Here is a 23,056-nt window from a genome sequence, read left to right as displayed (position 1 = left end):
GCAGCTAGCTTAACTGGGTTCAAATCTCAGCATCTCCACTTGCTATTATGTTTAAGTATATGTAATCATCATTTTTATAGGTCAAAAATTGTCAAATAGTGGCAATTGCATAATGGTTTAACCTAATAGCTGTATGACCTTGGACAAGTCACTTAACCTCTTTGTGCCTCAGTTTCCTCCTTTGTAAAATGGGGATAATAATATACCTACCTCATAGGGTCGATATGAAAATGCAAAGAGTTGATATTTGTAAAGTGTTTAGAATAGGAAGTGCCTGGCACACAGTGAGAGCTAGTGTTTGTAAAGGGAAAGAAAGCAATGGGGAGATCAAAATTCATTTTTTTCTGCCTTCCTCCTGCTCCCTACACAGCACTTCAGCCTGGCACGGAGTGGCCGGCCCACGTGGTCAGAGTGAGCTCTGGCTTGGATGAGCGGTGCACCAACCGGGGGCCGGACTTCACTCTGTCAGCCAGGATAGGATGGGGGCAGGCTCACAAAGTCTGTACTGGCTGGCTGCTGCTTCTCCTCCCCTGCCACGCGTCTTCAGAGTCTGGCCATGTTCAAAAGCCAGATCACGGCTGTGCCAACCTCTCCCTCTACAGGGTCTCTAGCGTAGCGGACGCCCTGGAGCTGAGCTGCCACGTTCTCACCCTGGGACCTTGCACAAGCTCCTGCAGCTCTCCAGGAGTCTCAGATTCCTCCGCTGGAAATGGAGCCCAAGTCCCCACATCTCAGGCTCTTGTAAGGACTAAAGAAGATCACAGAGCGTATAATACGGCCTAATATCTATAATATGCTGAATAAATAGCATTTATTTTTATTTTCTCCCTCCCTCCATTTTCCATCTTTCCACTGCCATCTATCTGGGTTCTTCTACGTCTCCCTTCACTTTTTTAGTGCAGTGTCCTGATGAAATTAACGTATGTCTATCATTAAAAAGGGGGAGGGGAGCGGGGGTAATAAAGAAATTAAAATCACTCGTAACCCACCATAAATAACACCTGTTAATATCTGTTTGTCTAAGAGCATGTATATGCATATGCATACCTTTTTTAAATTTTTTGAACAAAATTAGTACCATTCTATACATAGCTTTATATTCTGCTTTTTTCCATTTACAAAGCATTGTTCCAGATTATGAAAAAAATTCAGCAATTTGTTTACATAATATTCTACTACTCAGGTGAATTGTGATTTACTTTCCTATTCTCCTATTATTGTCTATTTAGCTGATTTTCGGTGTTTGACGTTGTAAATACTGTTGGGATAAACACCCTCATTCATAGACCGCTGCCGGCCTCACTGTTTCTGGAAAACAGGTCCCTGGGTTCCTGGACGGAGGGATACAGAAGTACTTTCACGGCTTTTCATACACGCTGCCGAGCTGCTTTCCAAAAGGTAGATGGAAAAGACGAGTTACTCAGGTGCGGAAGGTAAACACCTGTCCTGAACCATATCACCAGATTCTTTCCCAGCACTAAGCATTATCCTTTGACAAAGTATTTGCCAAATTTTGGGCAAAACACAGCATTTCCCTGGTGTTGACCACCCTCACTTTGAGAGAGTGCCTGCTTCACAAGCCTGTCCTCGGCCCCTCCACGTGCTGTCGGCTGTGACTTCCCCGACACAAACATGTTTATTTTGGCAGGGCTCCCACTTCCCCTGCCAAACTGCCTGCCTGTCTAGATTATGTCCTCAGTGATACCAAAAAAGAGGAAGTGAGATTAAACACCCTTTCCTCTGTCCGAGAGTCACTTGGGTGTGCCTGACACCATGATGACGACCGCCACTGTGGCCACAGCCACCAGCCTGATACTGCTGAAGTGCAGAGTGGGGCCTCCCACCGATCACATCCCAGATGACCTGCCCAGCTCAGCAGAGAGGCCGTCCAGGAGCCCTCAGGGAAAAACACTCACGTTCACCATCTTCTTTTCCTTCAAATCCACTAACCTTTGTGAATTAAATATTGATGCTGAAGTATCTTTGGGAGGCAGCAAACTCCGAAGCAGATACACGTTTGCAAGACCAAAGACAGACACTGGAATGCACCAGTGTAACTTAAAACCTGACACTGATAATGTCAATGTCAGCAATAGGGACTTTGTGGCTTAAATAAGACAATCATCAGATTTTCTCTGAGGGACAGGAACTCTGAAAAGCACGCGCTGCGCAACCGTCCTCAGCAAAGTCTCCCTCTCATCTCCGGACCCAGACTGAAGTGCTGCTGGAGCACACTTACCATTTTCTTGTTGTCCTGCTTGTTAATGCTGACCACAGACTCCTTTATTACAATGTGAGTGATTTCAGGGAAGTAAGAAAAACTGTTCCACTCTTCCCGGATTTTGTTTTTCTCCTCATCCTTCTTGTATTTATTTTCCAGTTTTTTCCGTTTCAGTTTATTTTTTTCCTTTTCAACAGGAACAACCTGATAAGATGCATAAAAGTGACAGAGTTAAGTCAGCTTTCTCATTTTCTTTCAGTAAAAGGCCAATGTGTCTGGTAAACTAATGCAGGGTCTACGTCTCTCCGAGGAAGAGAAAGCCAGTGTGCCTGGATTTACAGAGGAATTGGGAGAGTTGGCAGCATGGGCTTAGGATCGCAGTTTTGGGTCCTATCAGGGAATCCTGAGATTTTATATCCGGCAGAGACCTGAATGAGCACACTGACTAAACTCTTTGCGTAGTAATCTGTAATGTACAAGTAAATTCAGAAAGGTAAATAACTGCCCACTAGATATGCATCTACCATATCTAGGAGTCAGGTCCCCTCACTTCCAGACTGAGATACAGGTTTCAACACAGGCAGAGAACACATTCTTCCCAAATATGACTGGATCGAACATGGGTTTTCTCCTCTTAGAATCTATCACTGATCGTCTTGACTTTCTAACAATATTCAAGTCGGCATTTTCAAGAGAAGACATGGATCCCACACTTGAGTAGTCTAGGGAGTCATACATGTCTGTATAAGTTCAAATATGTTGTGCAGCATGAGTCTTGGAAACTAGAGGTCTGGGTTAAGATCCTGTCTCCGCCAATTACTTAACTAGTTAGGTCATCTCTTTGAGCCTCCACTTCCCCATCCATTGAAGAGAGACCTTACATCTTCACAAGGCTCTCTGAGGACCTGACAAGTTCTTATTAACACAGCACCTACCGCAGGGAAAGCACGCAGTACATGTTAGGCATTGTTATTTTAGCGAATTTAGAGAATAAAACTGGAAGAGAAAACGAACCTCACCTTTACTTCAATATTAGTATTTACAATAATAACAATGACAATAGCAGCTATAATAATTTATTGAACATTTACTATATCTCAGGCTCTGTGCTGACTTTTCGTTCTCTCGACAATCCTGTGAGGCAGATACAGTAAGTATCTCCATTTTACAGGTGAATACCATGTGGCTGACACAGGTGAAGTAACCCACCCAAGGCCACAGAATATCAACAGTGGAGCTAGGATCTGAACTAGGTTTATTTAGGTTTAAAACCCATGCTTTTAAACCACTCTGCTCTATTGCCTCATCCTACAAACATTTCAAAAGCTTAAAATGGCAAAATCAATGACCTTACTTCATGGAGCCAGAGGCCCAAGTTCAATTCTCGGCACAATCGCTCATTAGTTAGTTATGACCTTGGGCAAGTGTCTCAACTTCTCTGTGCCTCTTTGTGCTCATCTATAAAATAGCAATAATGGTAGTATTCCCCTAAAAGGTTTTTTGTTAAGGAATAAATGAGTTACTACATGTAAATGCTTAGAAAAGTACTAGGTACGTGGTAAGCATGCAGTAAATGTCTGCTGTTATTATATATTATTGCATATTATATACATTGTTATTATGTTTCTCTATTTCCCTACATAACTCAATAAATATTTATTTAGACCTACTGCTGCACGGATGCAATACAAGATGAATAATACATGGTCTCAAGCCTTTATTTAAACTCAGCCAACAGGGATGATGGACATGTGCACAGATCATTCCAAAGGGATAAACAGAAAAGACTGTGTGACACAGGATGTTCTGTTTCCATCAGCCACCTGTCGCCACTTACATTTGGTTTCTGCCTCCACTGGATTCCAAGATTGCCAGTCACCATCACTTCATAGTAGAGAATGTTTCCACTGTCATTCGGATGAAATCGATTCATCTCATTTTCTGATGAAATCAGCAACATGGAAGTCTCAAATATTTCAGCACCATAATGTTTTGTCAAAGTTTCCAAGGTAGCCAGGTATTTCACCTTCAGGTCGTGTGTGGACACGCTGCTGTCACAAATGGTCTTGTTGTTAAATTCCTTTAGGAAATCCTTGAAAACATTATTTATCCGCATCCTGGTGAGAAGGTTCCTCTGTCTGATGGACTTATTCAATGTTTCTGGAATATAGCGCTTGTAGCTAAAAGAAAGGAGGGAAATACGTCTCTTTTTCATGTATGGGTCAGCAGAGAATAGTTTAAAAACAAAGCTAAATCTATAAATCTCCCTCCCATGGGTTGCCAAATGAGAAAGAAGGACCTACTCGCAGAGGGTCTTAGATGGAGTAAGGACGAGGATGATAATGATAAGGAGATGGAGGTGAATAGGGACTGAAAGAGGACAGCAAAGCACATGCTCCATGCATTTCACTGAAATGGGAATTCCTACAGGCATCATCACATTGTTTAGGCCACAAAGGCAGGAAGCAGAATCAACTTCTCTATGGTTTTTGCTCGCTAGCGTCACCGTTCCCGTGCACATTTGTGCTCACAGACACACTGTTGTTAGATTCAGCTTCAGTTAGAAAGTGGTCTGAAAGGTATCCAGAGTGATTGCAGATGCTTGGTGAGTTCTACTTGCATGTCTGCTTTATAATTTTTCTACAGAGATCACATATTGTTTTTATAAGAAATTGGAAAAACACAAAAGTTAATTAAACACAGGGGCCAGTCCAGTGGCGTAGTGGTTAAGTTTCCACGCTCCGCTTCGGCAGCCCAGGGTTCACGGGTTCAGATCCTGGGTGCAGACCTACACACTGCTGACCAAGCCATGCTGTGGCAGGCGTCCCACATATAAAGTAGAGGAAGATGGGCACAGATGTTAGCCCAGGACTAATCTTCCTCAGCAAAAAGAGGATTGGCAACAGATGTTAGCCCAGGGCTACTCTTCTTCACCAAAAAAAAAAAAAAACCTGATTAAATACAAATGACAGTGTTTGCCATGTGAAAATGTCCCCAATATAGTAAATGGATCAACAACTAAACTGAAAGATGATTACCCATCCAGGTGCCAGTAGAAGAGTACCTATGACCAACAGAAACTCAACAAACTGATGCACTGCTAGAACAGGGGCCAGTTTGAATTAGAGTAAGAATACCCATGGAAGAAAGAACACTGGGGGCCCAACACATAGGGAGACACGTCTGCCTGTTACTCCCAGGCCCAACACGGCACCTGGCAAAGGGGAGTTCCTGCACAAACGGTTTCACAAAAGCAGAAAATTGTGAAGTCTGGAATTCATCCCCAGCAAATATCATCATTTTTTTTAGATTAATGTAATAGAGACAAAGATGAGAGGAGAGATTTCATTTTTCACTTTAGCCTCATGAAAAAATAAAGAGGAGGTGCCCAGAGCAAAAGCCATAGGAAAAAGAGAAAGTAGCAGCACAGGCGTCTCATCAGCCCCTGTATCACCGAGAAGCAATCTGTGATCTGCTCCAAACTCTGGTCAAGGCAAGGAGACACAAGAAGGAAACTTACGAGAAGATGCATGCCACCTACCACAAATGATTCAGCTACAAACAGCTTCCTCTTCACAACGAGACTGTCCACATTTACAATAAACACAGTAGCTCATTGGTTAAAAACAAAAAAAGATTCTATTTCTTGGATGGGTGGAAATTACAGATTGAATATTCCCTCACAAAGACTTGACTGCAAATGATATTTTTAGGTAAATACAATTTTCTTAAGGAACAGCTGATCACCCTTCACATCAGAATCAACAGCTCTCTCGTGAACTCTAGTTCCGGCTGCGGTGGTAGCAGCTGCCTGTAGAGCTATGCCGAGAAGACCTCAAGGTGAGTCCAGCACAGAAGGAAAAAGCCCAGTAACAGACAGCAGTGCCCACCACAGGCAGAGAGGAAAGCAGCGGGGATGTGGGCCACGAATGTGACTGGCATCCCCAGCCCAGCACTTTCACCCTGGTACAAATTTCTGAGGTCATCAGCCAACATTCACAATCAGGACATGATTATACTTGTGCTACCTTTTATAAATATTCTAGAAAAGATTCGGGCGCTGCAGAAAGCAGGGGTCAGCCAAAAGCTGGCAGTGGTTACACTGAGATGCATGAGAGCACAAAGAATTAAAGCCAACCCCACAATCACCTCTCCAGGCAGCAGGAAAGCTTACCTTATGTCCTTGGGAAGTTCTGGCAGCTGCATCTTCTTCATCATGGCATAGTGCGAGATGGCCAGGACGGCCATTCCCAGACACTCGTTCTCAATATCGTGCCCGTCCTGCTCAGTCTTGGGGTCTCGAATGGGAGCCAGGCATTTGACCAGATCATACTGTCCCTTTGGAGCAGAGAGGAGAAGAAATGAACCGCCACTTAAGTTTCAAGAGTCCACCCATGTTTCTGATCTTGAGAAGGTTTCCCAAACAGGAAGGTGCCACCCAGAAAAGCAGTGGAGGAATGAGACTAAGGACATTTACAGTTTCTCTGGCATCAAAGCTCATTCTCATCAAAGTGGGCATGAAGGGGCTCAGGAGATGTTCTCTACAGGTTAATTCACTTATTTAACAAATATTTATTGAGTACTGCTCCAGGTAGTGCTCTGGTGAACAGCACGAACACACGGAGGCCTTCGTGGGACCTACCACATTAAAGATGGTGAAAAGCAGCGTGTCCGAGGCGTGGACTGCTCCAGGGCAAGGGAAGATGACGGCTGGCCGGGGTTTCAGCAGTCTTTAATTTCACAAACACATATTGAGCTATCCTAGTCTAGGAAACTGGGTGTATAAAGTTCACAGGGCACCACACTCCATTCTGATATAGATTTAGAGAAAGAGGAAGGAACCCACATTCTACAGTGCATCATTACCACAGGTAAGTGCTGCTCAAGTTTCCAGTAATGAAATATATCCCGAAAACACCCTCCTCGCTGATGGAGGTGCAGAGCATTTCAAGAACCAATGAGGGCCTCAAAATTAAAACTAAACAGCACCTGCCTTGTGCAGAGTGATAATGACAACGGCAACACTGGCTCCCCTTTACTAAACCCTAACCTCCGTGCTGGACACTGTGCTCGGCCCCCTCTATTCACTATTTCATTTCATCTTCACAACAGCCTGTGAGGCGGCTGCTGACATTACCATCTCTAACAGATGAGGACTCAAAGGCACCAAAAGGTTGAATAACTTCCTTCATTCGTTTGGTAATTAGTGATTACTGAGACCCAGTTTTGGGCCAGATGTTATTCTAGGTGCCAGGGACACAGCAGTAAACCACACCACGTCCCTGACTCTCGGAGATTCCATTCTAAGAAGAAACAGACAGAAACTGCTAAGGTCAGGTAGTTAGGAAAAACAAAGTAAAGCTGAAAGAGCGAGAGCCCCAGCGAGTGGTGGGGTCGAGACTCAGACCCAGATATGACTCAGGACTCTGGTTCTCCACCCCTGGGCTACAGCCGCACTCAGTCTTCACTGGCTGACGGAACGTGCAGAGAACTCGAAGGATGGTGGACGCATCAGCCTTTCTCCAGCCTGAACAGAGGGAGCCACGCAGCCTGGCTGGTGCTCCTGCGCAAGTCAGACACTCACTTTCCCTGAAGGACCTTTGGTTCTGGAGGGAGGGTGCTCACTGCTGCACTTCCCCTGGACTTCTTGTGCCTCAGGTGAGAAAAGGACAGTGACCGCCTCCACAATCGACTGAGGACTCAGCCAGCAACGTGTGAAGACCAGAACCAATTCTGAAGCTGTTCTGCGTGGCTGTGATTTTCTGTAAACTCCACTGTACAACTACCTCGAGTACCTCATTCCTGAACTCTGAAAGGTCAGACTCCAAAGCAACACTTCTTCTTGAAGTATGGTGCACTTTCTTTACACTTCCTCCCAAAAAAGGTTAAAGGATAAATCTCAGATATGTATACACGAAATTGGGAGGCTGAATGCAGAAAGACCAATCTGAAAAGGGCCAGTTCCCTGTATTTTTTCAACACAGCACCTGCCCTGGGCTGTGCACTGTCTCACTTCTCCGTCATCTCTAAGGTCAGTCCTGAGGTCTGCACACAATGGGGATACTGTGCAATCGGTAACTACAGCTGTACAGCGGGATGTAGCTGTAACACAAAGTCACACGCGGGAAAGTATATCCTGCAGAATAAAAAGGACACACACACAAACACGTATGTATGAGGTTGTTCACAGTGATAGCATATAACAGTGATAGCCTATAACAGTGATAGCATAACAGGGAAAACTTGAGAAAAACCAAAAACGTCCACTCACGGGGATTAAATAAATGATGGCTTTTCCTCTGGATTCCAGTCTCATTCTCAACTTCCTACCTGAACTCTCCGTTGTATGCAGCACAGCTATCTCCAAAAGAGAACTAATTCCCACCCCTTCTCCAACCTGTTGCTCCCATCTTCCTTATGTAAGCTTCCTTATGCTCCATTATCTATCCAACATTGCCCAGAACAGAAATCTCAAAATTATTTTTGATTCTTCAAATTCCCTGACCTTCCAGATTCAACCCATCAGCAAATAACATTAATTCTATCTCCAAAATTAATCCCAGATCCATCCATTTTTCTCCAACTCTACTGCCACTACCTAAGCCAAAGCAGCATTCTCTCTCATCTGGACCAATGCAGCAGCACCTTCTCAGCTGGTAAATCTGGAGTGTACTCTTGGCCTCAGCACAATCCACTTTCCATCTACCAACAAGAATCATCACTGACTTCAAACACAAATAAAACCAAACCCTCCAAATAGCTCCCCAATGCACTCAGGGTAAAAACATAACCGCTTAGAGCTTCTACAAGGCTCTACGTGATCTGCCCCAGTCTGCCTCACTGGTGTCATTTCTTCTCGCCCTCCTCTCCTCCAGCCACAATGACTCTCCCCTCAGCTCCTGCCTGCCTCAGGGCCTTCCCACATTCTGTTCTCTCTCTATTAGATGTTTCAACCACAGAGACTTTGCCCCAAGGCGACATTTGGCAATGTCGGGAAACATTTTTGATTGTCACAACTGGAGGGATGGTGCGATTGGCATCTAGTGAGTGGAGGTCAGGGGTGTGGGTAAATATCCTACAATGCACAGACCCTCACAACAATGAATTATCCAGCCCACGACGTCAGTACTGCTGCTCTTGAAAAACTTTGCTCTACACAGAAGAAATATTTCCCCACTTTTTCCTTAGAATCACAGACACCTTTTTGTTCTTCAAGATTCCATATAAATGTCACCTCCTTAGAGAGACCTTCTCTAATCACACTATAGTCATGCACCACATAACAACCACATAACGATGTTTCGGTCAACGATGGACCACATATACAACGGCGGTCCCGTAAGATCAGTACACACAGCCTAGGTGTGCAGTGGGCTGTGCCATCCAGGTTTGTGTATGTGCACTCTGTGATGTTTGCACAATGATGAAATCACCCAACAACGCTTTTCCCAGAACCTTTCCCCATTGGTAGGCGATGTGTGACTGTATTTAAATTAGGCCTCCCATTCAAACCTCTCTCCCCATATTCTCTATCACAAAAGCTTTTTCCTTCATAGTGCTTCTCACAATTTCTTACGGATTATCATTTTATTTGCTTGTTTTCTGTTTGTCCAACTTGATTACACATCTGATGCCTGCAGAGACCATTTCTGTCCTGTTCACCACAGTACCTGCAGCCCCTCAGCAGAGTACACAAAACTCAGGAAGGAGATGCTGAATAAATGAATTGTTATAAAGCCATTAAAACAACAAAGATCTATATTTTTAATTGACATCTGAAGGATCATCAACAGGATGAATAAAAAAGCAGTTTATAAAATGATATGAACAGTAAGATATTTTCAAGAACTACCTAGTACATAAGATTTATTTGCGTGGTAAAATCAGGAAGCACCTAAATGAAAATGGTAGTTATCTCAGGGTAATGAAACTTAGGTGACTCTAACTTCTCTTCTAGCTCTTTTCCAGTGTCTCATCTTTCTAGCCCACTGCTGTGACTCGGAGTGGCCACCTCCTTCCTCCCCAAGCATTACTCCATCTGCTGAGAAGCAGCGCCTTCATCAGCCTATTGAACTCTACTTTCCCTCCCTCAGTTTCCCTCTGCTTTCTGCACGGGTGGCACTGTGGATGAGAAGGAAGATGGTAGGAGGTGGCAGAAAAAGAAAGAAATCAGGAGGAAGTAAAGCCTAGACAACCCACAAGTGGGATAATCAGCCCCTTGGGATGCTGAACTGCCTTCCCCTCCTCACTTGGGGCGAGTCCAGGGGTGGCAAGAACTGCCCACAGAACAGGCCATAAAGCATCTCAGCTACCAACAAGTTCAGCTGCACCAAGGAATCTGAACCCTACAATGCCTCACGCACTCCAGGTGCTCCTGGGCCCAAACTCCCTACCTGAGCAAACAGATACTCCAATGAGCTGGCATCAAGGAGAGGGGTTGCATCTGGAACTTTCTTTTTCTCGTAGCCATTTTTCTGCTTCTTTGGAGAATGTCGCCATACCGACTGCTCGTTATCATTGGTCCCATGCCAGTTGGTGAAATAGAACCTGGAAGGCAGGAACATGAATGTCAACTGTGGGAAAGGGGACCCTGGAAGGCGTGGGAGAGATGTCTTGGTCCTACCCAGTCTGATCAGTGCCAGAGGCCAAATTTCCCTGAGAAGCAAGCAGACAGCAGAGCCCTCATCTGTGCAGCACTCACTGTTTGTAGGTCCTTCCTGTTCATTCTTACAAGCACTCTAGGAAGAGTGTCCTGTCAGAACCTCGTCTGTGACTCAGGGAGATAAGGTAACCTCTTTAAGATCAGAAAGACAGCTCCTCTAACTTTTCACGTCTTCCGAAATAGGAAAAGACTGCTGACAGAACCAGATGCTGGCCCAGCAATGCCCTTTACTGTGAATAATGCCATCTTGCCTTGAATCCCAGACCTATTTTATTCAGTTTAACATTTCTGAAATCTAGTTTCATCATATAGTTAAGATGAACAGTCAATATGCCAGTGTTTCTCATTTCCCAGATTGCTGTGATTAAATTGATAGTTTATCTTACAATGAACAGAGTTTTAAAATAGAATACACGAATCTACAAGTATCAGTTGCAGTGTTGTGAATTAAATTAGTAAGCACTTTATATATATTATGCTATTTAATGCTTACAGTAACTGTACAAGGTAGGTTTCATTGTTTCTAGAGGAAAACTGAGGTTCCAAGAGGTGAGGTGACCTAAGACTGTTCTCTTAACAAGCCTGTCCTCTTAACTACCACTTTCCTCTGCCACCTGTAAGACAAACACAATGAGTTCTGGAATGTGTGAAAGTGACGGAGCCAAGTTGATCTGGGCTATCTCTAGGCTACAGATTCAGCTGGTGCCTGGGTCTCTCTCCTTGACACGCCCATGTGCTGATGAAAAACAACCATGGCACGGAGAAGCAACAAAATTTCCTCCCAAAAGAGAGCTGCCATTAAATTCAGACATCTGTCACTGAGCTGTATTGGCAGGGCCTAGGAGATGCCAGGCCCTGTGCCAGGCTCTGGGATGCAAAGGGTCCTCAGGCACAGTCCCTGCCTGCTGTGAGTTCCCTGTCTACAGGGCAATCAGTTAAACTCAGCAACGACACCCAAGTAACATACTAAGAGTATGCGCTTACCATGCTCCAGGCACTCCACATACAAAGGTTCAAAGCAGGGCTCTGACACAAGGGTACGCAAGGCAGGTAAACGCTGTTTGACAGTGGAGGAAGATGGTGATAAGAGAAAGAGAACGATGTACAATATGGAAGGTTACCCGGGACAAGGGGGAAAAGGATCTCGAGGACTGAGGAGGTTGTCAGAAAGAGAAGCAGTGAAGACAAATTTGCCCTGAACCAGTGCCAGCCTTGGCCTCTCCTTCCACATCCCACTGAGCCTCTATGATAAAGAGTCCTTGGACCTGGTAGAGCAAAGGACCCAACACACCCACTTTCAGCAGAACACAATCTTCACTCAGGTGTGAACAAGGATATGCTTCAAGGCGGCTATCTGAGCCCTGCGGGACCAGCTCTGGCTGGGAAGCCCTTTGGCAAGACGTTCAGACAGGATAAGGCCGAGGAGATTGAACATGATGTTCACCTTCTCCACAACAGGAAAGGCTGAAGGGAGCCTAAAGCATGGCTGGAGCTCTAGAAATTGCCCATAGTCAAGGCTGACAGCTTTCTATTTAATAAGACAATTAAACAAACTCTTTACATCAGCGACTACCAAAATCAACATCTTCCTAATCGCTAACAAGACAAAACTAGAAGGTACACTGAAGACAAATTCTACACTCCTATTTAAAATTTATTATTGAAGTGTTCATAAAACTTGGGCCACACACAAATTTCTGATATTATAACATGCCAATGGAAAAAAAATAAAGAATGACATAAATAAAGGTAGTATGATGGTTGCCTAGATTCCTTTTCAGAATGATGTAGAAGAATAATGCAAGAAGGAAGGAGGGAGGGAGGGACAGATGAACAGACGACAGACCTATCAATGAGAGAGATGCCTTCCTTGCAAGTTTTTGAGAAAATTATTGTACAAGATGACTGCATATTCTAAGTTTATGCACAGATACTGCACACAATGAATTCTCCTTAGGTTTCTATAGAGCTTTACTATCGGATAGTGAAATTCATGTGGATGAAAAAGAAAATACTTTCTTTCTTAAAAAGGAAGAAAGAGTATGCTTGTCTTATATTAAGATATCTCATGAAACAAAAAGTATCAAAATCATTATCTAAAAACAGAAAACTTAATTAAAGTATAAGAGTATTTCCCAAAATAGAGCTGGGATTCCACTGAAATAGTCACCAACACTTCTTTTCATATGACACCTTCTTTAGTGGTGAGACAACGAGCTTTCAAAACGTTTGTAGTTTGCTGTAATGCAAATGTTTAGCCGAGGGTGGGCTCTTTCTTGCCAAGTTCAAAGAGCCTGTGGTAAGAAAGCCACATCCTGTTGCAGCACGCTGTCAGGTACAAAGTCAAGGTGCCAAAAGGAAGCAGCCATGCACTTCCTGGCAGCTCACAGGAGCGGGGAGCAGGCAGAGTTAGCTCTGAACAGTGAGGCACTCACACGACCAACAAAGACCAAGGCCTCAGAGAGGATTCTGGTGCTAACAAGACAACTTGATAGGTACGTGACTTGGGGTAACGCACTTCTCTTTTTTGGACATCAGTTTCCCCCTAACAAGTTGGAAGAGCTGAATTAGGCAAATTCAGGTCTCTTCCAAGTCCTAAATTTTACCATTCTAGATTCTGAGCCAAGTGGAGAAACCTAGAGGGAAAGAACTAGAACTCACTGACATGCCCGCTTCCTAGACTGCAAGCTGCAAATACACGTCTCAATGCTGGATCACACAGCCAACCCCCGGCCACAGAAAGCAAGACTACACTGCGAAAAATAAATCCAAATACAGTCAGAAGGTGCAGCTGGGTGGGGTGAACGCTTCCCTATAGCTGGGGCCTGAATCTCACACAGCACACACCTCTCCTCTTAAGGGGAGAACGTGGGTGAGCACAGAAAGAAGAGAAAAAGTCAGCCCTCAGCTGATTATCAAAGAAAGGAGATCTGGTTCAGCTTCTGCTGAGAAAAACATCTAGGCCATTCTGGATTGGTAACAACTCTACCGATTTCCAAAAGGAAACAGTAGCCAAGACACTGTGGAGAGCATCTGAGACCCCTGAGGGATTTCCAGCATGTCCCTGCGTTCCATTAGCACCTCAGCTAACCCGCTGTTTAATCACTTCTACGTAAGTTAAGATCCTTTTCAAAGAACTATATTTATAAGCTCCTTTGCTAAACACACACACTAACTTGTGCTTAACTAGTGTCTAACAAACATGCTTACAAACTCAAAAGACGACGGCTACAAAGTACTATCTATACCATCCTGAGAGACTGTGTGACATTTAACCAAGTCTACAATATGGGAGAAAAGACACATACTCATCATAAGAAAAATTAGAGCCTCACTAGACAAAAACCCTTAGAGAGTGAATGAAAACATCCACCCCTTGAGAGCAAGACCAACCCAGAATTTCGAGGCTACCACTTCAGGCAGTGTTTCCCACACTCTTTAGCTGCAACTTTTAGTCAGAAATACATTTTATTACATCACGACCTAGTATATACAGATATATATCTCAAACAAAAGCTTTAAAAAACAATATTCTTAGGATATGTACATATGCTGATATTATCCATTCTTGCCTTATTTAAAAGATGTATTTCTTATTTAAAAAATTCTGGTCACAACCCCCTAAATTAAATTCATAACCATGATTCACTGTTCGAAAAACTCTGCCAAAGAATACTAATTCTATTCGCAATACCCTTTGCATCATAACGATTTCTTTTCTAAAATGTGGCAGAGGAAGATATCAAACTCATCTTTCAAATACTGAAGAAGTCCTCTCTCATATCAGCAAATACAAAACCTACAAATTATAAAAATGACTACGATACTTCTTGGTAAGTGACTCAAGGCTCCAGCTAACCACCCTCCATGCGTGAGGAAGCTGGGCGGGCACCGCACCTCATCCGGTAGTGGAGCCGGAGACACGTCTTGTCATCCACGGTGATGGTGCGATTGGGAGCATACCAGAGCTTGGTGTTCTCATGATACAGGGCAAAGAGGTTGTGACACAGAGGAGAGATACCTGGGGAAAAGGAGAGAACACATCAGAAAACTAACGATACATACATTTGGCCGCCTGTTTCCAAAGCATGACATAAGCAAAGATATGGAATTCTCTCACCCAAACAGAATCTAGGTCACATGAGTATCTCTTAGGGCAAATACAACTTCCAACCATGTTTAATCAGGCAGTTTTAATCATAATAATTAAGAACTATGGCTCCCCAGAATATATACTATAGTTGCTGGCAAACCAGACGAAAACCATTTTTAAAAAGTCTAATGATATTTCTCATTACAACGTCTATGATAGTCTTACCAAATCCTGCTTGAAAGAAAAAAGGCCATCTGAGAGGTTCCTAGATCCCACCTGATGTGCACCTTGCTAATCACAGTCAGAAACATCCCTGGAGTCTGGGAAATCCCCAATCTGTCTCCTACAGGAAATGTTTAAAAAATTCTAAGACACTGTGACTATACGTTAAACACACAAAGAAGTTCCTGGCAGTAGTGCATGAAATTGTGTTAGAATAAATAACCAAAGTGATTTTTGTCAGTGACTAAAATCTATTACCATTAATAATAAATACACTTCAGTACTCTGTATAGTTATCATAAATATTTATTATTACTAGCCAACTAACAAGAAGATATATGCTTAACAAAGGTGGTCCAAGAGTGCTCCCTTGCTCCCCCACCCCACCAACTGCCTCCTCCGATACAAGAATGATCAAAAAGATAAGGGAGAGTATGAACCAAGAAAGCACCTTTCCACTCACTTCTGAGCCCATGATTAAAATTACACAGACCTGTAATCTAAACACAGGGGGAGTGGGAGGAAAATGATGGCAAATAATCAATTATCACTGATATTTTCACATGCAGTCAGGTCTCAAACTAAGATACAGTGAACTTAACCAAAAAACACAAGACAATGTGTTTCTCAAATCAGACACCTGAAAGGAGACCAACACTGACGGGGCCCTCGCCAGCCCATCTACCGAGGCAGGGCCTCTCTCCAACGCACACGGAGTTACCTCTGCTGAACGCCTCCATTCCTGCCTCTCAAGATACCTGGGAGTTAGCCTTCAATGACATTCTGTATTCGTGTATTTTTAAAATTAATAAATTTTTGCAAGGTTCCCTAGTGGGTTACAAAAGACATCACTCATTCTCTACAGACTGGGCTTAGAAACTGATGCCCCAAACTGACTGCCCCTGAGCCCAGAGTCACAAGAGATGCAGTGGCTGTATCTGTCTTCAGACTCACAGGCTCTCCCCTCTCACTCACCTCCTTTAGCAGCAGTTCTGTAACCTCTCATTAACTGTAGCCCAACAGTTCCACACAAGTCATCCTTGCTAACAAACTGAGGTTTATACCTCCCATGCTGATGGCATAAAGCTTGGCTAAGAAAACAAACGCTATAAACCAAAATCCTTTTTTCCTCTTTTTTTTTTTTCTCTCCCTAAAGCCCCAGTAGATAGTCGTACATCCTTTTACTTGCTCTATGTGGGACGCTGCCTTAGCATGGCTTGATGAGCGGTGCGTAGGTCCACGCCCAGGATCCGAACCAGCGAGCCCGGGGCTGCAGACAGAGCTCGTGAACATAACTGCTACACCACTGGGCCGGCCCTCTAGTTACAAATACTTTTAAAGCTGATGTCTAAAGCTGGTTCCTTATATACTTTGCTATCTAGTCAAAGTAACTTTAAATATTAATGCGTTTCCCCCTAATAATCTATAGGTCAGACAATTTTACCTAGTGTTACGTTGAGTCAGCAGGGTCTACGACTCTCTCCCCTATAGCACCAACCTCTCTCCTTTTACTAGAACTCGGGTATTTAAAGCATTTTAGGGAGAAAGATACATATCAGAAAGAAAGTGGGTTTTCTAGACAAGCTGTATTACAAACAAGGTAGGTGATTCTTGAAATAACCATACTACCCCCACAGAGCTGTTCTAAGGGCTAAAGATGATATAAACAAAACACAAAGCATGGGTCAGACAGTCTGCCATCATAGCTAGTTACTCCATCATCATAAAATGAGTTGATTTTTTTTAAAACAGCTTTATTGAGATGTAATTTACATACTATAAAGTCTACCCGTTTTAAGTGTACAATTCAATGAATTTTAGTATATTTACAGAGTTGTTCAACCATCACCATGACCTGGGTGGATTAGATCTTTAAGTTATGATTTAACTTGATTAACTTCACTTGTCATTTAAAAGTAGGTAGGCAAAAACTGCCAAGTTTAAAGGGTAACAAAGAGGCTTTATTTTGTTAGTTTGGTTTCCCACCTTCTGAGGGCAACAGGCTAACTTTAGTAAGGTAAGCCTCACTTTCAAAAAAAAATGGATTGTGTTGCTCACTGCCTCAGGCCTTTTCACAATTTAGCAATCTGACCAAGCCACAAAGCGACACTCAACTTCTCACCTCAACTGAGCATCACACGGGCAATCAGGGTTGGGGTGAGGGGGTGCGGGGTGGGGGCTTGGCACAAGTCACAGCAGCAGCAGGATGGATCACCCTTTTCAGAAGTTTTGAATACTGAGCAGTACCACTTCTTGGGCCTGTAGCCTTGTGCTAGGTGCTTTACTCCCTCAGCGCTGACACTATTCCAGTGTCACAGGTGTGGGGGATAAACACTGAGCCTCCACAGAAGGCCTGCACCATTCCCTGGTATCCCACGGCTCATTCGGGCCAGAGCAGGAACAAGCCACTTTTCGAGGAAGAAAGGGAAAAGTGAACCTCTCAGAATTAAAATCACTGGCCCAAGGTCAGATGTAAGTAGTGGCAGAACCCCTGACTCCCAGAGCTCACGCCTCTTTCCACTCAGCAGAGCTCCCAGGGGCAGAGACACAGGATCTGCTTCCGGGATGATGGGCCTGGGCAGCTGCCAGTACTCACAGCATTCCTGCGCGGCCCTGATGCACAGCTCCTCGGCCGTGTACTCTCCGCGGCCCAGCCGGAGGGGCTCCCTATCCGACAGATAGAAGAGCACCTCCAGCCCTGGCTCGGGGGCCTCCAGGTTCACCTCGGTCTTCTTGGAGCTCCTCATTTTAGCACAGAAAGCCATGGCATTGCAGTCCTCTTTTATATTTAGATACTGTAGCGGAAGGAAAACGAGACCATGTGGTCATTCCATGTGCTAAAAGTTCAAGTGGTCAAAACAAGTATTATGAAGGGTAAGCAAGCAAAAATATGTTATTGATAAGTACCTCTCCCTGCCCTTCCCTCCCTGAAAATCAAATGCATCAGAGCTTACAAGAGGCGAAACTATGGAAAACAATTATGCATTCTAATTAATTAATTATGGTCAGACCATAGTCTCAAAAATCAGAATAATTTTCAACATGGCCTAAATTTATTTTCTCTATTTGCACACAAGTTGTAGTTGAAAAATGTGGCTCATTCTAGAACCGCTGATGTTACCATTACTAATACTGCTGCTACCTGTACTGGAATCATTTAACCTCTGAATAGACTATGGCACGAATCACACTGTCTTTTAATTTTACATCTCTCTCCCACTAAACTGCAAACTCAGTGAGGGTATCAACCATGTCTTATCTATCTTCTGCCCCGAGAGCCTCGCCTGGGGCCGGCGCTGAGACAGCCCGTTCATGTTCCTACGCCACATGGAAGGGTCTGAAAATTAATGGAGGGAGCCAGGTTCCCATCACCCTGCAGACAGGCAGGAGGATGGGCAGCACTCTGTGGCAGCAGAATGAGGGCAGCAAGCCTTGCTTTGAAATGGTCAGAAACCACTGGTTAGAAGCTTGCAAGTAAGTCATTCCTGTGAGCTCCCTCAAAAGGGAGGGCAATTAGGATCAAGGAGACCCCCTGAGCAGCTCAGCCTCGGGCAAGACTGGAAAGGAGGGGGGACAAGGGCAAGCCCTACACATTCCTTCTTCCCTTTACCCCAACACCGATGGCCTACAAACTCATTTTGCTGACCCCAGGTTCCTATTTTCTTCCTGCCAAGCCAACCTTCACTTAGCCCCCAAAGTAATGTCTCCATAACACATATCAGATCCTCCAAAGGCTCCTCATTAATGTGCAGACCAATCTCAAACTCCTAACAGATGCCTCCACCACCTGGCCAGCTAGCCTCACGAGCCTCATCTTCCATCACTGCCAGCCTCTTACTTCAGGCTTGAAATCCACAAAGGTGCCCTCTGCTTGTTCAGGAATACCTTTCCACCTCATCCCTTTCACGGCACACTTCAATTTCCTTTAGAAATCAGCTCAGACATCACCTCCTCCAGGAAGCCGCCTCTGAACCTCCATCCCATCCCCTAAATCAGATGCCCTCTCCCAAACTTGGCACACTGCACTAACCACTCTGACTTATGACTGTCTTACTCACGGCTCTGTCTGTCTCTCTCACTCCCATGTGCCATGAGTTCCTTGAGGAAAAAGACTGCATCATCCATCTCTGTATCCCCGGGATCTAGCACAGAGCCTTACATATAATGGGTGCCTGCAGAATGATCCAAGGAAGCTCCTCAAAACAAGACAAGTCAGGTAGAGTGGATAGCAGGCCCAGTTCTCGTCACCAAATTCATGTGCTTGGTCTATTAGCTGCCTGATGAGGTGAGATACAGGAGAGACATGAACCAGATACATCTGAATGCTACAAACTGAGAGGCATTCAATTTTACTCCTTTAATCTCCAAAATAAATCTGAAAACCGGAATCTTCCAGAAACCAGTCTGAAAGACTAAGCTCATAGCTTCCCTTGAGTTTCAGACTGACTGTCAAGCAAGGCAGTTTTAACACGCAGCACCGAGCCCCCAATTCCACTGCACAAGGAAAAACAGAGACGGAAAACAGAGAAGTTAAAGTCTGCTTCATAATGTAAGACAAGCCTTTGTCCTTGAGATTTTATGCAGACATAGCAGAGGAGGAATTCAAAGACGGTGTTATACCCTTTCACTCTAAGGAAATCATCAGGCAAGTATACATAATTTAAATTAGAGAAAAAAAAAACTGAAAAGGTGCAACAGGAGAGGACTCACTAAACAAAATAAGGCATATCAACATAAAGAATACTATGCAGCTATGAAGGAGGATACCCTAAGGCTATGTGAACCAATGCTGAAAGATGTACATGACTTACTGCAAAGTGAAAAGAAGCGTAAGATGTATATTAGATCCTTTTGGTTATGCATATGTATAATCTGGAAAAATATACCACAAATTGCTAATGGTGGTAAATATCTAGAAGGGATTATAAGGGAACTTTAACTTCTACTTTGTACTTCCTATAATTTTGTACTCTTGGGATTTTTTTTTAAACCAGTACATTCAACATTTGGAATGAACAACAATAAAAATACCCATCTTTAAAAATTAAAAGATAGAGTACAGATAGCCCTACAGGTTTAAGATCAGTTTCATTACTGTTTTTAAAAGCTATTTTCCTTTGTGTCTTTTTAAAAAATCTGCAAATAGACCTACCTGCATTTATTCGGCTGTCCGATGTCCCCCAAAAAGCAGACTGGATTTTCTTCTCTTCTTTCCAAAGCCCGTTGAGAGCTGAGCTAAAGACAAAGATAAATAAATAAACCAGCTGCAAAGGTAATTGCATCAGAAAATAAGTGGACACTTTCATTAACGAAGCAGCCCAAACCATAAGCAGGCAGGAAAAAGCATTTGGGATGAAGAAGGAAAAAAAACAAAAAACATTGATGAGGACACTGAGAAGACAGAAAGGCAGCTTAGGGTGTAAAAACAAACATCAAAGGACACGATTTTCATTGCTTCGACAAAGGAAGCCAGGACTTTTGCCTCCTGGCAGAGAGTGACCTGCACAGCGTAAGAACCGTGCACCTCTTCACCAACAACCTCTTCCTGAGGCTGTGAACAACAGTTTAGGACGCCCAAAGATGTGCACTTCTATTTCCCATTTCCATTTCCTCTAGAATCACCCTCCTCCCCACCCAGTCTGTCCCTGGCCTCATTTTGATGGTGAAACAACATATGGTCCGGGGAAAAGGGAGGGCCCAGGAACAAATCTAACAAACAGCGCTTTCAGTTCACCAAATATTTTTTGAGCCATTCTTATTTGAAAACTTAAGTAGCAAACAAAGCTCCCTCCCAACGCCCCAACCTCACCTCAATGTCTAATTTATACTGAATAAGAATACCAGCCTGGCTCTGCAGACTTCAAGTGCCTGCTCTCATCCTCACCCCACCCACACCCACACCCACAGCTCTGTACTGTTCTAACAACTTTCCTTGTTGCTTTTCACAAAGTCGAACAGCAGAATCAAATTATTTTTGTAAATAAGGAGCAACCACCCTTAGTGATTTGAAAGTGGTTTCCAAGTTAACATAGACAGTCATGACAGTTTTCTGTCAGTCATTCAACACATTTTATCCGACTCCAGCTTTATTTAGGAAGAGCACAGGCCCAGGCATTCCACGGCAGCCTAGCCTCGGAGGGAAGTGGGGAGTCATGGAGTTGCTCTAAGCCTCATAAGATTTGAGGACCAGACTAAAATCACTAAGATTCTTGTAGAACTAGAATTCTAAGAAAACCTGCAATCAAAGAGACTTTGGTTTTCCCATTATTATTTCTCTACTGCAAGCAACACTATATTGAAATCACATTGTACCTGATTGTCACTCTGACCTCCAGTATTACCAAGACAAGAAAATGGCATCAATTTGTGATGCTTAGCCTAGAGATTTCTCTTTGAGAAAACAAGATCAGCTACAGAATTTCTAGGCAATATGCATTTACTATGATGTTTTTGTATGCTGATTCAATAACAACAAAACTCTATTCTCAAAAAACCAACATTCTAATGATAAAAATTTAAAAACATCCACATAGCACTGGACTGCTGATCGACTTCACATGAAATCACAAGCGCTTTTTGGTGCTACAGCATTTATGGAATGGCTTCATTCAAATAACATTTCTTTCCAAATAAACCAAACAATATGTTCCACCTACTTGTTTTTAGAACAGGTAGTAAAAAAGCAGGATCAGTTTATAGATACTTTGGATAATGCCAAGAAATCACTTCAAATTTCATGCTACAAGACACAAAAAGGAAATCTTTAATGCTAGAAAAACTGACCAGCAGGAACCATACAATACCCTGTAAAAACAACGTGATTCATGGGGTTCTATTCCCACCTCAAATGAATACAAAGCAGCTCAGAATATGGGAAGGAGAAAAGCAAGTAATCAAAAACTTCCTGATGAAGCAGTGAATTCTTCCCCCCTACTTTACTTAGAAGTGTTCAAGGATCTGAAAGAAAATGCCTTTCTTTCCATGGCAGAGGATTACTTCTGTCACTCAATATTGCAGATGCTCCTTTACATGGGAAAAAATGAAAATCAGGGAAATGTTATAGGTTCTCAAATTTTTTTGTTTACAAAAGTCTTATGCAAGAGACAAGTATATTTGATACTTTCTGAACTAGAGAAAAGTAACAGGAATAAAGCACAATTCTGTGAGTCTGAACAAGGACTAACTACAATAAATGGGCTATCACAACTATTTTCCAAGATGCAAAATTCTAGAAATCTATGTCTGAAGATGCTGAAAGCCCCTTAAATTTTCAAGGACATCTTTTAAAATACAGGTATCTATACAAGGCAAGATCATACAATTAAATTTTGAATAGTGGAGAAAAGAGACACAAAAACAGACCATGTTAATATTCACAAATATGATCATCAGAATGTGACTGCTTTGCGCCAGATTTATATGATAAAAATAGACTGGATGATGGTTAAAATCAATGACAAGAATCAAAATAAAATACTTCAGGTATGTTTTTACTAAAGAAACCATCACACCTACTGTGAGTTACTTTATGCATGCCTTAAAACAATCAAAGTTTTTAATTTCTGAAATACAAAATACAAATAAGATGTTAATGAATTAAGGTATGAACCCAGAAAAATTGCAAAAAAAAAAAATGTAATTTAGAAAATGTCCTGAAATCAGCTGCTTAATACCTTAAGAAATTTTAAGACTAAAGACCTTAAACCTTAAGAAGTGATTTCAGCAGCATAGCCTTCAGGCTGGTGAGGAGGCTAACGCAACAACGCAGCTCCAGGAAGGAGGGGTTCTGCCCTGTCCATGTAGGGCTTCATCACCAGCACACATCAGGCAATCAAGGGAGTTCAATAGTCGTTAAACG

At 43.2% G+C, this 23,056-nt stretch overlaps 1 protein-coding gene across 1 annotated transcript in view; it reads right to left on the bottom strand.

Moving 5' to 3' along the window:
* JAK1 (Janus kinase 1) overlaps positions 1-20,433 on the bottom strand; it is a 48,645-nt gene extending 28,212 nt beyond the window's left edge. Inside the window, exons 1-8 of the mRNA XM_087449466.1 lie at positions 20,351-20,433; positions 19,358-19,475; positions 17,795-17,993; positions 14,781-14,904; positions 10,615-10,768; positions 6,396-6,559; positions 4,059-4,401; positions 2,240-2,425 (exon numbers count right to left, since the gene is read on the bottom strand). Coding sequence (XP_087305592.1) covers positions 2,240-2,425; positions 4,059-4,401; positions 6,396-6,559; positions 10,615-10,768; positions 14,781-14,904; positions 17,795-17,963 — 1,140 coding nt within the window. The 5' untranslated portion in view covers positions 17,964-17,993; positions 19,358-19,475; positions 20,351-20,433. The remainder of the gene's footprint in view (positions 1-2,239; positions 2,426-4,058; positions 4,402-6,395; positions 6,560-10,614; positions 10,769-14,780; positions 14,905-17,794; positions 17,994-19,357; positions 19,476-20,350) is intronic.
* Between the last annotated feature and the right edge of the window lie 2,623 nt (positions 20,434-23,056).

This window comes from Ceratotherium simum, chromosome 2, assembly GCF_057802395.1.
Source record: "Ceratotherium simum simum isolate JZ-2026a chromosome 2, ASM5780239v1, whole genome shotgun sequence".
NCBI lineage: Eukaryota > Metazoa > Chordata > Mammalia > Perissodactyla > Rhinocerotidae > Ceratotherium > Ceratotherium simum.
Note: the sequence above shows the minus strand (reverse complement) of the source record. Positions and strands in the feature narration are given on the sequence as shown.